Below are 17163 nucleotides of genomic sequence, written 5' to 3' on the forward strand. Positions count from 1 at the left end.
TCCAAAAGTTTAAACCTATTGAGTATTGGGCATAACCATGTATATAAGTACCCATCATCCATGACAAGTGAAATTCTCAACAATCTCCCCCTCACTTGTGAATTATGTTGAGAATTCTAACTGCTTCCCCTTGAACGGAAATCATCTTTCTCTTATGAGAGTAAATTCAATTTTTGTTAATGTTTGTCCAGTTACACATCGTCTCTGTGAGCAGTTCCAAAACCAGTATAAGATCCTCTTAACTTTTTCTCCTTAATACCTAGGTTTCGAGGATGAGTTCTCTAACATGGTAATAATTCTCTAACAGTTGTTCAAGTAGGTCTTACCACAACACCCTACGTGGTTCGAATTGCATTCCATATGCCTCCGGACCAATCTTACCTCCCACATCTTGACCCTATTCAGATCTATCTTCCAAGCTTAAATGATCATTATTGGCCTTGATCACACACTTGGTCCTCTAATTGTTAGCACCTCGAGAGAATTAGTTTCACGCTTCAATTTTTTATTGTTTATAATGTTACTCGCCTAGAATTACGAAACTTTGGTTCTGATACCACTTGTTAGCACAAAAGGAATCCATGGATTGACTTAATATGCATAAGTAAGCACAAACTTGGTTCAAAAGTTTAAGACTATTAGGTATTGGGTCCAACCATGTATATAAACACTCATCATTGATCATAAGTGAATTCTCAACAAATTATAACAAATATATAAGGTTATAATTTTCTAAAAATAAAGATTGAAAACTTCAAAATAAAAAATAGTAGTAAAAATCTTCACATTTTCTTTCTTTTCAGATTACAATGAAAAAACATTTTTATTTATTGCTTAAAATATGTTATGCCATCAAATTAAAATAATAATATGCAACCAATAGGAATATGTGCAGCCTTCTATTAAGAGAAATTCTATTTAAAAACAAATTGGGCTATGCAAGAGTTTATTATTCTTTTTTTTTATACGCCTAAATGATTAATATTTTTCAAAATTAATTAATGTTCTTTTTTAGCCATAAATTGAGGTTCTATTTTCAGAAAAACTGCACACGTTTACAGTTACATACTTTGGGTTTTGAAATCGCAAAGGCGTGTTTGGGATGAGGATTCTATTTTCGGCAAAAATTTAAATCGTAAATAAAAATTTTAAAAATAAAAATAAGTATTTTACATAAAATAAATAAATAAATAAATAAACCCGCGTCGAAATTGGTTTTCCGTAGCATAAATTTGCTCTCTCTCTCTTTCACATTCCACCGTCCTCCCTTCTTCTTCTTCTTCTTCTTCTTCTTCTTCTTCTTCTTTCCTCTTTCATCTCTCTCCCTCGCCGGAAAACGAAAACCAAAAAAAGCAACAGAGGAAGAAGAAGCAGCCATGGCGGATAAGGTCCACCCCTCTGCGAAACCCAAACCAATACAGGGAGGAGGCGGCCAAACCCAGAACGGCACCATTAGCCCCTCCTTCCCCGCCCCCAAATCCCAGCTGTACGGCGCCACCCGCCCCAACTACCACCCCCGGCCCGAGCCCCGCCGCTCCCGGCGGAGCTGCTGCTGCCGCTGCTGCATCTGGCTCACCGTCTTCATCGTCTTTCTTATCGTCATCCTCGCCGTCCTCGGCCTCCTTTTCTGGCTCTTTTTCCGCCCTGCTGTCCCCACTTTCTCCGTCTCCACCTTCCGCACCTCCCAATTCAACATCACTTCCTCTTCTAAACTTGCCGCCAAGTTCAATCTCACCGTTAACGCTCGCAATCCCAACAAAAAGCTCGTTTTCTACTACGATCCAATCGCGATTTCCATCAAATCCAAGGGCGTCAGCGTCGGCGTCGGCGCTTTCCCGGCTTTCGTGCACGAGACCAAGAACACAACGGTGCTGAAAGCTACGATCTCGAGCGGCGGCCAGACTCTCGACGATGCCTCTGCGGGTTCTCTGAAGTCGGATCTGAAGAGCAAGAACGGTTTGCCATTGGAGGTTCAGTTGGACACTAAGGTTCGAGTGAAGGTTGTCGGAGTTAAGACTCGGAAGGTCCCAATCAGGGTCTCCTGCGACGGGATTCGAGCCACTGTTCCCACCGGGAAATCATCGGCGGCAAAGACGTCCCACGTGAATTGTAAGGTTGATTTCAGAATCAAGATCTGGAAATGGACATTTTGAGTAGTACGGCAAAATGAGCAAATGGGGTTTGGTTGATTTCACTGAATTTAAATTGTTTTCTTAAATTTGGTTTTAATTTTTTCTTTTTTTTTTGGGGGTTGATGATATATTGATAATGTAAATGGTGGAAGAAGATTTGTTGTGTTTTACTGTTTAGTTGCAGAAGGAAACAGGAATTTTATTATATATATAAAAATGCATTTGGTGTTTTTCTTTGCTGTTGACATAATTGTATTTTTTTTTAATAATATCTTCATCTGCTGTTTGTTTGTCAGGAAAATGATGGAAGGAAAATGGAATTTGGAGTTTTCTTTTATGATTAATTAATTTTGGTGCCCAAATCTAAAGGGAAATTTTAATTGAATATTTCTATTTTTCTATTTTTTTAATCTTTAATAGTGACAATTTATTTCTAAGATTATTTAACAACATTGGAAATCTGCAACATTAATGCCTATATGAAAATGAATTTTAGATTTCCCGTTCGAATTTTTATGAACTTAGAAAAACCCAATCACATTTTATTTAAGTTTTTAAAATTAAATTAAAAATTTTTGTTTTAAATTTCAATATATGAAATTAATGTTTTTTCTAATGCCAATATAATGAAAAACTTTAAACCTTTTGTTTCTTTTTTGATTTAATAACCCAATCACTATGTTTTCTTTTTTACTTCTTTGATTAATTATTTTTACGGGGAGTAGAATGAGAAAAAAATTATTATGTTTTCTTTTCATATAATTTTTATTATTTTGATCCAAATCTTTTTTTTTTCATATTTTTTTTGTGTTATGAAGATAGCCTATAAACGAGCTTTCTCGAAAAGAGAATATGTAAAATAATACTTTTACTTGGAACCTAATTTTTTATTAATTATTTTAACCTTCTGTTGCGATATTATTAATTTACCCATTTAATATTTCATTTAATAAAAAAATAAAATCCAACAAAATAAAAATAATTATAAAAAAACACAAAATTTTAATTTCAACATTTAAATTAAGGAAAAATAAAAAATTAAAGTCCACTAGGTTAAATGTGAAGTTGGTTTAAAAATACTTTCACCAATTATTTATAAAGAGAGACGGATGACTTTTAAAGGTCCGTAATCTCATATGATTGGCATAAAAAGAAAAAAAAAGTATAAATATTTGTTCCCCTTTTATGCCTAATTGTCTCATAATTATTTTTTTGTTTTATTTATTTAATTGCCACCTTGTGATAGGCATGTAGCAAGAGTGGGTGAGTGGGTAGGGGTGGGGGCCTTTTTTGTTTATATATGCTTTTTTTTTTTATTGCCATATATAATTAATTTGTTTTAAAAAATTTCCACTTGGGGAAATTGTTTATTTTTTTTCTTGTGCAAAATAAATAAACCCTCTATTATATTGAATTGAATTGCTCGTTTTCGTCGGTGGGAATTTGTAATTCTAATGCCCTACTAAAATAGTTGTAGGTGAGTAGGAAACATTATGAGAAATTATTTTTCACATCAAATTTAAAATTTATTGATATAAAATAATTCTTTAAATATTTATATTTGGATAAATACGATAATTTCTTGATTAGTCTGAATTCAAAACCATATTATTTTAATGACTTTAAATTTTAGCATAGCTTAAAAAAATTTATGCCAAAAAAAAGTCACCCCTTCTAAATATTTATGTTAAAGGAGACGTCATAAAATAAATGGTAAGAAATCGGTGCAGGAGAAATAAAAATAAAAATAAAAATAATAATAATAATAATAATAATAATAAAAAGTAATGGGAATTGGCCAACTGGGAAATGAAAGCTGGACTCATCTTCTAAGTCGGTCTCAGCTCAAACAACCGAAGTATCATTATTAGTGCATATATGCCCAGCCCACACCAGCTTGTAATTTGCGTCACACGTTTCACCACGCCACCTCCTCCCTCTCTCTTCTTTATTTATTACTCTCTCTCTCTCTCTCTCTCTCTCCCCTCATTCCCCACCATATCTATTGATTTATGCATGTCCACTCACACGTGTTTCTTACACTTTTTTCAGAGCTCCTAAAATCAGATCATATGGTTTCTAGAGAGATCTTATACTTATAAAATAATTATTTTTTCGTGAGGCTACTAGTTTAAGATGGATAGTAATTCACTGGAGTTGGAGCCAAGATTGTCACAGTTGATATCAGAGAGTAGTAATCTTGGATTAATAAGAATAGCTTGGATTTCGTTTATGTGAGATACATTTTATATAACAAATTCTTGAGATGTATATCATTTTCATATAATATGTAAAAATAAGTAAATTGTAATATTTATGATAATGCTTTATTTCAAAGTATAGATTTGGAGTATTGAATTTGAATTTAGGTGGATTTCAACAAATTTTAATATGATTTTTATGTTACATCTAATTTAAATTTAATACAAATCCAAATTAAAGGCTTCTTCAAACCTAAAGTAAGGCAATGTTTGGGCGTATGGATTTCAAACCTTAGATTTGGATTTATATGGATTGAAGCAAATTTTGTTATGCTTTTATATTACATCTTCTCAAAATTCAATACAACTCCAAATTTAAGGCATCTTCAAAGTTAGGGTAAGAGTATTCAAAATTTTGGTTTCTTTAATAAGTGCTATGCGCTATGAGTAGGAGTGAGCATAATTCGGTTACAACCGAAATAATTGAATAAATTCTGTCGATTTGATTTGGTTAAAAATTTATTCAGGTCGATTCAATTTTCATTTGCATTGAATTTTGGTTTTCGATTCGGTTAACCAAATAGTATGAATAAATAATAAATAATTATATATATATTATATTAAAATATTTTATATATTATATTTATACTAAAATTTTATTTATTTTTTATACATTATATATTAAACTTATATATATATATATATATATATATATATATATATATATTCAAATATTAAGTCGGTTAACCGATTTAACTAAAATTTATTTCGGTTAGTTTTGAGTTCGGTTAAATATGAAATTTTGGTCAGTTCAGTTAATGAGATTTTTAAATCGAAAATTTTTTATTATTTCAATTAACCGAATTCTCACCCCTAGCTATGAGGGTGAATGAGTAATCTTTAATAATGACAATTAGAATCTCGGGATGCAAATATGGTTTTGAATAATTTTGATTGACATATTTAAATATTGTAATTAAACAATAGCTTCCAAGTACAAGGTTGTTATACATATATTATAAAGTTATTATATATATATATATATATGATTTTTTATTTTATTTATTTTTCTGGTATATGGGCTTGGTTCGTTCACGAATTTTCTTTTCATTTTTTCATAAATTATTTATGTGAAATCTGTAAACATAAATTTCTAAAGTTATTGGAATGATACTCAGGGAAAATGATTTTATCTTAAGCCAAGTATCCTTACAAGTACATTTAGTTTAGTGGCCGAGATTTACAAGCTTAGACTGTAATGAGTTAGATTTCATTTTTTAATTATGATTATTATTGTGTCTCATATTTGAATTACAACACTCATTAAATAGGCTAATCATTTAAAATACTAAAATAACATTTGATTTGGGTAGAATTTTCTCTCTTACATCTCATGGGCACGCGAGTTGAGATATTTTTGGTTCTAATTGATTAAAAAAATTTAAAAATTAAAATCACAAAATTTTAACTATCTTTGCTACATCAAATCTATACTACCAATTACTCATTAATTGAAGGTTCTTTCAAGTAATCAAACCCTTCAACAAATATATAGGTAAAATACTAATAGCTAATAACAATACGCACAGGTCTTCACAATTTATAGGTAAAATACTAATATTAAAGGATGAGATCGAAAGAAAAAGGAAAACAGAATTTACGGTTGAGAAGAATTAGAGGATGATAGGGCAAAGAGAAGGGTCGAGAGGATCCCCATCCAATCTTTCTTTGGCTGGTCGTGAGGATCAATCATCTCAGTCTCAAATAAAAAGGCGAAGCCACCTTATTAGCTAATCATATTCTCATGTATTGCACTAAACATGAACAAAGAGTTTATCATAGCTTAACTTGACCATCGAACCAAACAACTCTTAGGCTTAGGAAGCATCATAACAACTCAAGTTTGAAACTTTATATTTGATGTTTGAAGTTCAAATCATATGAGCAATGAAAAATGGTAAGAAACGGAAAATAAATCACCTTCCATTAAATAATCTTGATCGAGTGTGGATCACGAGTAGATCTAAAAAAAATCTAAGTGATATGCAATATTAATTTATAATAATTCAAAATTTGACTTTTTTTGGGGTGCTAACTTGAACTCTTGACTTTTGCAGTAATAAATTTTGATATTATTATGATTAATGGCTTGCCGTAATTTGGGTTTTAATCGGCATAAAAATATTTTTAGTATTTATTTTTTCTTTTTGGTATGTTGCATGCATTAGTTAGAATTGTAGTTGGTAGAATGAATTTAAAGCATTGAAATTAAATGAATGTGGATTTTAACAAAATTTCATTATTTCTCTTTTAAATTCATACAAATTCATATTAAATTAAAAGTGAGTCATTGTTTTTTATTTAAAGAGTCCAAATTATAGAACGTTAGCCCATTTTGTAATTATATTGACAATTGTTATTATTTATTCTCTACTTATATTGTCACCTTCTAAAAATAATATGCGAGGAGAAATAAGAAAAAATAATATACGCAAAATAAACACACATGAATAAAGACAAAACAAGGAAAAAAATAATTGGGCATGGCACTTTGAAAAAAAAAAAAAAGAAGACAGTTAATCCATTCGGTTCTTATATAATTTTTGGTCGTATTTAAACATGGTCAAAGAAGACTCACATGGCCAAAGCTTTTGGTCAATAATTGATCAATCATTGATTATATGAAAAACAAAATTAATGCTTGTTAATTGATTTTATTTAAGTAGTATAGTGTATGTTCTTTCGTTTCAATTTTTTGACATACATATATATATATATATATATATATATATATATGATTAATGTCATCTTTTCTCACAAGTAAAACATTAATTGGACAAACGCGTAAACAAAATATTTGAATTTTCAGCTAGTTAATTGATTAATATGCGAGTATTAAACTTGATACGTTAATAATGTATTTTAAATATTTCTTAATCTAAATTTTCGTCGAAGTAGAATGAGAAAAGTAGTAGTTTTTTCTTTCATGTGATTTAGGATTTATTTAACAATACTAAAAAGTATGTCTTTTTGTTCAAAAAAGTGTTTGCCATAATTCATATCAAATGATTATTGACGGCAAAAGTATTTATTACTTTTATTATTTAAGATGCATAGTAAATAAAAGAAAAAAATTATGGTTTTACATATCAACGAAATGCTTAATGCATCAACTTGTTTTTTGAAGTTTCATATTGTTGCGGACAAAAAATGAACGACTTTTGTAGATTGTCCCATCGACCTGTGATCACTTGAAATGAATCAAATAATAATAGCTTAGAGGACCCGAGAAAGGCGGTGAATTGAGTTTAATCAAAATTAAAAGCACTTGATACAAAATTTATAGCAATTAAACAAACAAGTACATTACCCAAATATGAAAGCAATTTAAAGAGAGAAAGGAAGAGAGATTGCAAACTATTTTGCATGGTGGTTTGACTATGCCTATGTACACTCTTTGAAGATGAACCATCTTGAGGTTCCACTAATCCCTTATTCTAATAGGGACCAAGGAACCAATTAGACTCTTGTTTTTTAAAGACTAAGCAAATCAAGTTACAACTCTTTATTTTTCAGAAAAAAAATAGCCAAAACACAATTCTTACTTTTCAAATAGCAAGGAACTAATGCAAGAAATCTTTATAATAGAAAATTCCTCTCAAAGAAGCATATACAAACTTAAACCCACCAAAAAAAAAAAAATAACTCTTACTGAATAATCAAAATAAACTTCAAGAGTTTCATAGAAATTCTCTCAAGAATAAGCAATTTAAAATACGAAGAGAGACTACGAGAGAATGAAAATAAAACCACTGAGATAATTAGCATGTGCTTGTTCTCTAATGTTCTTAAAACTTAGGAGGACATTTGTAACGACCCGAATAAAAATGGTATTTAAATAATAAAATAAAGGGGAAATGGAAGCCGGAAACAGAAGGAAGCAGTCGACAAAGCGTTCGTTGACGACATTGAACTTTGGAAGGACTAACAAAAAGGGGATCAGCAGGGCTTCGTCGATGAAGCCGACGAATATAGGGGCTTCGTCGACGAATACAGGGGATTCGTCGACGAAGGCTTAAGAGAATTCGTTGACGAATTCAGGGGACTCGTTGACGAAGAGATACCGAGAGGGGGGTTTGAGCCAACTGAATTTCGTCAACGAAATTAATAAAGAATTCATCGACGAAGGACGGGCTCGTCCATGAAATCCCCTGTTCTATAAATATGGGAAAATCTGGATTTTTAAGCTTCTCTAAGAAGCTAACTCTCTCTTTCTTTCTCTCTCCCCTTCGGTTCTCTCCCTTTCTTTCATCGATTTCGGGCCAGATCTTCGTCGAATCGACAATCCGAAGTCATCACGACCCTCCTGGGGAAGTTCTCTTCAAATCTGCCGGAGTAGATCGTCGGTAAAAGTAAGGTGGAAACCATCCCAAATCCAGGATAAGGTTTTCTACTCAATATTTAGACTTTTGACAGTTGATAAAAGTGTTATACACGTAAAAATATCGAAGTTTAATACTAGGAGTTTTCATTTTCAGGGTGTTGAGTCGGGAACCCTGCGGGTGCGGGGAAGATTTTCTTAGGGGCTTTTCAGGAATCAAGTAAGGGAATAAACTAAGCTAATTTTGTTTTGAGAAAAAAACATGTATTTATATATATAGCATCTGGATTTAGGAAAAATAAATAAATAAATAAATATATATATATGATTTATATTTGGAAAATACTGTGAAAATGATCGTATGTTGAATATATGAAAATCTGTTAGTGTGGCATGAGTATAAAATGTTATGAGATACTGATTCTGGAAATGTGTTTATGATATGGATTTTTTTTTATGAAAAACTGGCGTACGGACCGTGCTATGTGGATATGATTTGCCGGCGTATAGGCCGTGCTATGTGGATGTGATTTGCCAGCGTATGGGCTATGTTATGATATGGTTTGCCGGCGTACGGGCCGTGCTATGATAAAATGTGTAATACCGGCGTACGGGCCGATGATTTTCATGATACACGTATATATGCAAAATGATATGATTGATGTGAAAATAAATGATATGAGATATCTATGTATCACAATTTTAGTATTTGTTATGTTAGCTTTGGTGCAACCCCAAGAGGGGGGGTGAATTGGGTATTTAAAATTTATCGCTTAGGTTAAACCAGATAAACAGTATTACAAAACTTAGGGTCTGTCTATGCAAATGTAAACCTAATCATTCACAACATAACATACACGTGCAGTAAATAAATTGCGAAAATGTAAAGAACACGCACAATATGTTATCAGGGTTCGGCCAACTGTGCCTATGTCCCCGCCTCTAGCTCGCAAGCCCGAGGATTCCACTAATAGCTCACTTAAGGGTGGAGCGGCACCGATTACAACTAGGTCAAATTAACACAGGGCTGACCTCAACCTTAACCAGGTCAATTAGCGGAGCTGACCTCAACCTACACGCCTTAACAAGACGACGCACCTAGCTTTCCTAATCGGGTCTAAGCCAATCCGGGACTATTCCAAGGCTAGTCTCCCTCTTCAGGCCCATGCCTAGAAATACAACAAATGTGTATAAAATTTGTACACGAAAATATGCTTCTAGAAAAGCAGATGTGTGCACCAATACAACTCAATTAATAATGCAAGCACGAATGATATGTAGATATGCTCAGTACTCTAATGTGTGCTAAACACTCAATCAAGTATGATAATCAATCAAGATCTAGAGTGTGTATCTAACCAAGATTTGAGACACAATATTCGAATATCACAAAATCAGATTAAGGCTTCAAATATACTAAACAAGATAAATCAAACAAACTCAATACGATATTTCAATGTCTAAAGCACAATGGAGTTGTTTGAAAGACTAGCTTTTCACAAAAGGATTTTTGCACACAAAATCTAGGTTTAGGTATCTTGCAACAATAATGCAAGAACCACAACCCTCAAAGTCTTCCCATACAAGATTTATCAAATGAAATCCGTGGAAGAACTTTAGGCTATACTCTCAAATAAAATCAATCAAACTTTATACCAAAAGAGAGTATTAGCTAGAGAGATTACGCACTATTGCCTTATAGAAATACTCACAATGCTTAGAGAAATCAAGATTGAAGAGTATGTGAGTATTTACAAGAAGTATTTGGCTAATATAGGATTTTGAGAGTTGAGAGAGTTTTGCCCTAATCAAGTTTTCTAATCCCTTTTGATTTTTGCAAATGATGGGCTATTTATAGAGAATGGAAGAATTATAGCTGTTGGGGACCTATTGGACATTATTAGGAAAATTTTAAATCATTTTAAAATAATTAACCCTGTTTAAAATATGTTTAACCGCGGTAAAAATCAGGGCAACCCGAGAGGTTCGGTCGACCAGGAGAAGGCGATTTTTCAAATTTTCGAGGTTTGGTTGACTGGGCCATTTTGAACTAGCTGGTTCGGTTGACCAGACAGTTGAGATTTCTCCCGAGGATCCTCGGTCGACCAGGTAGTTGGAGTACAAAGAGGGCTTGGTTGACCAGATGGTCAAAATGTTGACCCAAGGAGGTTTCGATTGACCTGGGCACAAATGAACTATGGGGTTCGGTCAACCGGGCTGAGGTCAAATTGTTGACCCAGGCTGAATTCGGTCGACCGAGGTAGAATAAACTGCCAAGGTCAGTCGACCGAAAGTGCACAATGTGTGCATTTCGGTCCTATTTCATGCAACAAACACCCTATTCAAAATTCTAACACATGCATGTGCAATAGTGAGTGTCCTAGGGTCATTTCTGGGTCGTTCTGAAGACACCAAAAAAATTCAGTGTTGGTCAACCTTCAGTCAACTGAAGGGTGTTCCCTAAGGTCTTTCTATGGTCCGTGAAGGTACCTAAAGTCCAACTAAGGTCGATTTGAGCATACCTACCTATCATGCATGATGCAAATTATTACAAGCCATATGGGTGTACAGTCCATAATAAAAAATAAATACCAGAATGAAGAAACTGAATAATAAATACAAATGCAGCACAAGATTCTTCATTCATCGGCACGAACACCACACGCCATCATGATAAGTCTTTTAGTCCTAAAGCGCGCACAAGGTGAAAATGCATACAATTCTCAGTACAACCATTAGTACCAAGAGTATTTGTCATAATCAAAACTGGGTGTAACCAATCAGGTCAACATGTTATATGATATCAGAATCTGGTTGGCTTGGTCTAGGCTAGCACTTGCATGGTACCGTTGCTATATGTCCATGGTCTTCGTGATCATGATATTTGTGTTAACGCCGCTGTATGGAGTGGTGTGAGATTGGATGGTCGATGTGGTTTATAAGAAGTGTGCTGATCGTGTAACGACCCAGAAAATATTCATATTCAAATATTAAAGAGAGAGGAAAATATATATAGAAACAAAAGGAATAATTTCAGAAGAATTGCCAAGCTTTGTCGACAAACACAGGGTCTAGTCGACGAACACAGGGTCTCGTCAACGAAGGCCTTCAGAATTTCGTCGACGAAGCCCTGTGTTCATCGACGAGAAAATACCTGAGAGGGGTTTTGAGGCAGCTTGATTTTCGTCGACGAATATAGCGTCTCGTCGACAAAATTTGTGAAGGACTCGTTGACGAATACAGGGTCTGGTCGACGAAATCCCCTGCTCATATATATATACAAAATTCGGGAATTATTTCATTTTAAGAAGCTCTCTCTCACTCCTCTCTCTCTCCCTACGACTTTCTCTCCCTTCTCTCTTCGTTTCTGGCCCCACTAGTCGCCGGATCGACGATCCGAAGCTACCACCACGCTCCTAGTGGAATTCTCTACGAGTTTGCCGGAACAGATCGTCGAGAAAACGAAGTTGAATTTCATCCCCAATTCTGGGTAAGGTCTTTTATTAAGTTTTTGACTTCCTGACAATTATAGGAAATGATGTAGACTAAGAAATACTGATGTTTTGTTATGGGACATTGTGTTTTTAGGATGTTGGGTTAGGAATCATGTGGGTATATAGTTAGATTTTTATTGGGACTTTTCAAAGTTGAGGTAAGGGAAATATGCTATGCTAGGAGTTTTAATAGAGTTAATAGAGATTTTATAAGCATATTTTTATGTCAGTCTATTATACAGTTTTTATAGAAAATGAGCATAAATGTTGTGTGGCCTAAGTAGACTTTCATGTGAAGAATGAATTTATACAATTGTTATGAAACATCATTCTATACTAAATACAAAGATATAGATAGTATTTACATTTGATATGATTTTCCAACATATGAGATTACACAGAGATAGATTTATATTCGCAGAGAAATGTACATGCATATACAGTCTTTATATGAATAGTTCAGGAAACAGATATATATATATATATATATATTTATATACATATATACAGTTACATGTATACAGTATTATTCATATCAATATTTATACCATAGCTTTATACAGAATTTGTTATGCCATGTTTCCTATTACCGTAATATACAGATAGAAATACAGAGGTAGCATCAAGATGCTACAGATGCAGAATACAGTTTTACAATATATATATATATAGTACATAAAGACAGCGTTATGGTAATTTTGGAAACATGATGAACACAGTAAAAGAGTATATATGTATATATGTATATAGTAATAGATCCCTAAGGAAAGATACACAGATAGATACAGATTACAGAGCACGGTACCGTTGCTAGATACAGATAGAGTGCAACCACATATCTCAGATAGTATGTGGGTACCGTCAGCCGTGCTCGGAGAGTATGCAGCTTCCCAGTACACTAGGTTGAGGGGGCCGGTTTGACGAGGTAGTAGCCAGTCCCGAGCTTAGGAGAGGATGCAGTTTGGCCGGACTGAGGTAGTGTAGAGTATGATGACCTATTTGGAGGGCCGACCAGATAGAGTCCCGCCTACGAGCTGCACATGAGGGGTCAAATCATGACGAACATAGTCCTAGGGATAAAAGCACAGTTATATATATATATATATATATATATATATATATATGTTTATAGTTTTACAGAATAATATGATATTATCAGTATATAAAGTAGAAAATACAGAGGATACAGTGTATTTTAAATTGAGAAAGATAGATTTGTTTTACAGATTGTTGCATTACAGTTCAGTTGCTATATTTTAAAGTACTTTTAACTTAACTGCCACACACTAGTGATAGCATATTTCCACTTACTGAGGGTCGACTCACTCCATTATTTTACCATTTTTCAGGTGAGCCAACTAGGCGAGCAGATCAGGCTCGCGGATAGAGTGTAGCCCATAAATTCAAAGGATCAAGAACCTACCCCACGAACATGAGGTATGAGTTCTTGAAAGTTTTTAAGGAAATAAAAATTCTATAGAAATATTAAGTCTCAATTTAAGCAATTTTTAAAAAAATCCTTGATATGAATTTATTTAAACAATGAAAATTTATGGTGGATGTTTTGAGACATCGAGGAACAAATGATTGTGCATAGTTCAAAATCGAAATCGGTTGAAGCAATAATATAATGTGGTAATATGGTGAAAGGAAAAAAGGATTGCCGGTTCATGAGTTTTTAGAAAAGGAGAGCTTACCCCCTTATTTTTAGTTTTTCAATTTGAAAATTTGCTTTTATATATGCTTTTATAATGTTTAGAGTTTGACTATTATGTCCTTATAATACTTAAAAACATTAAAGGCATCCATTGGAATAGAATAATCTTAATGTTTGAGAGCATAAATTCTAAATTTAAATTTAAGTGAATTTTAATAAATTTTAATATAAATTTATATTAGATCTTATTCAAATTCAATACAGTTTCAAATTTAGAATTTCTTAAAATATAGGGTAAATAAATTTTTTCTTTAAAAATTAGAAAATCTCTTCATCATATATATTATACATATACACTCAACTTTTATTTAAAAACAAAAAACAAAATAAAATCATCACTCCCCAAGTGCATCCACCTTCTCTGTAAATATTAAGCACCACCAAGTATATACGATAGAACTAGTCAAGGGACGGTGGACATGCTTGAGATTATAGCAACATGCAAAAAAAAAAAAAAAAAAAATCCTATTTTCACATGGCTGGATATTTGGGATTCCTACACACACACACACACACACACACACACATATATATATATATATATATAGAGAGAGAGAGAGAGAGAGAGAGAGAGAGAGAGAGAGAGAGGACAGATGGATGTACTTAATATTGTTATGAACCAAACAACTCTTAGGCTTAGGAAGCATCATAACAACTCAAATTTGAAACTTTATATTTGATGTTTGAAGTTCAAATCATATGAGCAATGAAAAATTAAGAAACGGAAAATAAATCACCTTCCATTAAACAATCTTGATCGAGTGTGGATCACGAGTAGATCTCAAAAAAATCTAAGTAATATGCAATATTAATTTATAATAATTCAAAATTTGACTTTTTTTGGGGTGCTAACTTGAACTCTTGACTTTTGCAGTAATAAATTTTGATATTATTATGATTAATGGCTTGCCGTAATTTGGGTTTTAATCCACTCATATATCTGACTCATAAAAATATTTTTTAGTATTTATTTTTTCTTTTTGGTATGTTGCATGCATTAGTTAAAATTGTAGTTGATAGAATGAATTTAAAGCATTGAAATTAAATCAATGTGGATTTTAACAAAATTTAATTATATCTCTTTTAAATTCATACAAATTCATATAAATTGAAAGTGAGTCATTGTTTTTTATTTAAAGAGTCCAAATTATAGAACGTTAGCCCATTTTGTAATATTGACAATTCTTATTACTTTTTCTCTACTTATATTGTCACCTTACAACCTTCTAAAAATAATATGCGAGGAGAAATAAGAAAAAATAATATACGCAAAATAAACACACATGAATAAAGACAAAACAAGGAAAAAAATAATTGGGCATGCGCTATTAGAAAAAAGCACGGAATATTAATAAAAACATAGATTAAGATAGCATAAATTAATTTAATAAAGTTTTAGTTAACAAAAGGGTAACTTTAATTTGACTTGAATGGCACTTTTTTTTAAAAAAAAAAGGATAGTTAATCCATTCAGTTCTTATATAATTTTTGGTCGTATTTAAACATGGTCAGAGATGTGCTTTTGGTCAATAATTGATCAATCATTGATTATATGAAAAACAAAATTAATGCTTGTTAATTAATTTTATTTAACTAGTATAGCGTATGTTCTTTCTTATGTTTCAATTTTTTGACACACATATATGTATGATTAATGTCATCTTGTCTCACAAGTAAAACATTAATTGGACAATGTGTAAACAAAATATTTTAATTTTTAACTAGTTAATTGATTAATATGCGAGCATTAAACTTGATACGTTAATTATGTATTTTAAATATTTCTTAATCTAAATTTTCGTTGAAGTAGAATGAGAAAAATAGTAGTTTTTTCTTTCATGTGATTTAGGATTTATTTGACAATACTAAAAAGTATGTCTTTTTGTTCAAAAAGGTGTTTGCCATAATTCATATCAAATGATTATTGATGGCAAAAGTATTTATTACTTTTAATTATTTAAGATGCATAGCGAATAAAAGAAAAAATTATGGTTTTACATATCAATGAAATGCTTAATGCAACAACTTGTTTTTTGAAGTTTCATATTGTTGTTGCCAAAAAACGAACGACTTTGTAGATTGTCCTTCGACTGTGATCACTTGAAATGAATCAAATAATAATAGCTTAGAGGACCCGAGAAAGGGGGTGAATTGAGTTTAATCAAAATTAAAAGCACTTGATATAAAAGTTATAGCAATTAAACAAACAAGTACATTATCCAAATATGAAAGCAATTTAAAGAGAGAAAGGAAGAGAGATTGCAAACTATTTTGCATAGTGGTTTGACTATGCCTATGTACACTCTTTGAAGATGAACCATCTTGAGGTTCCACTAATCCCTTATTCTAATAGGGACCAAGGAACTAATTAGACTATTGTTTTTTAAAGACTAAGCAAATCAAGTTACAACTCCTTATTTTTCAGAAATAAAATAGCCAAAACACAATTCTTACTTTATAAAGAGCAAGGAACTAATGCAAGAAATCTTTATAACAGAAAATTCCTCACAAAGAAGCATATACAAACTTAAATTGTAAAGACCCTCAATCAAATATGACATAATAAACAAATATGGTCAACCCGAACCCATGGGTAGTGGGGATATCTGTCAAATATAGCGAAAAACCTAGCAGCAGTAAACATAAAATCTCAACATCCAATCATAGAACATAATACTAGAGTTTACTACATCATCAATATATTGTTTATATGTACAATCTCGAAAAATTCAAAAATAACACTAGGACCATACAACAAAAATCTCCTAGTTCTAGTTCAACGCTTACCCTTCTAGTAGGAAAGTTTCACTCACTCAATGGCGGCCTTGACCCGTCGATTTCTCTAGGTTTCCTGAAAAAATATATATTAATGTTGAGGGTGAGACACTTCTCAGTAAGAGAAAATAAACTAAATATAGCTGTGTGACAACATGAATATTTAAGGTACATATACATATATAGTACATTTCATAATTCTGTAAACATCCATCATATCGTACTGGATAAGCATGTATTTTCACATCTGTAAATAAATCATAATATATATAAAAACATATGTTATAACTGAAGTACTGTAAACAAATCCAGGATGAATATCTAGTTGGTGTCATGTATTACCCCCCATGACGGGTTGTGCAACCCGAAGGCTGGACCCGACAATGGCTGGTCGATCACTTCCGAATCAAATATGTCTGTAAGTACAATGGGCCCGCCACACCCTAGTCCGTACTGTTAGGTG

The 17163-nt window shown here is 32.4% G+C and overlaps 1 protein-coding gene across 1 annotated transcript; it reads left to right on the plus strand.

The window, feature by feature from the left end:
• Positions 1-1209: 1209 nt before the first annotated feature.
• On the plus strand, positions 1210-2362 carry LOC131164921 (NDR1/HIN1-like protein 10). The gene has a single exon (XM_058122474.1). It carries the CDS (start codon positions 1377-1379, stop codon positions 2151-2153), a length of 777 nt encoding a protein of 258 aa, XP_057978457.1. The 5' UTR covers positions 1210-1376; the 3' UTR covers positions 2154-2362.
• Positions 2363-17163: the final 14801 nt, after the last annotated feature.

This window comes from Malania oleifera, chromosome 9, assembly GCF_029873635.1.
Source record: "Malania oleifera isolate guangnan ecotype guangnan chromosome 9, ASM2987363v1, whole genome shotgun sequence".
NCBI classification, from domain to species: Eukaryota; Viridiplantae; Streptophyta; class Magnoliopsida; order Santalales; family Ximeniaceae; genus Malania; species Malania oleifera.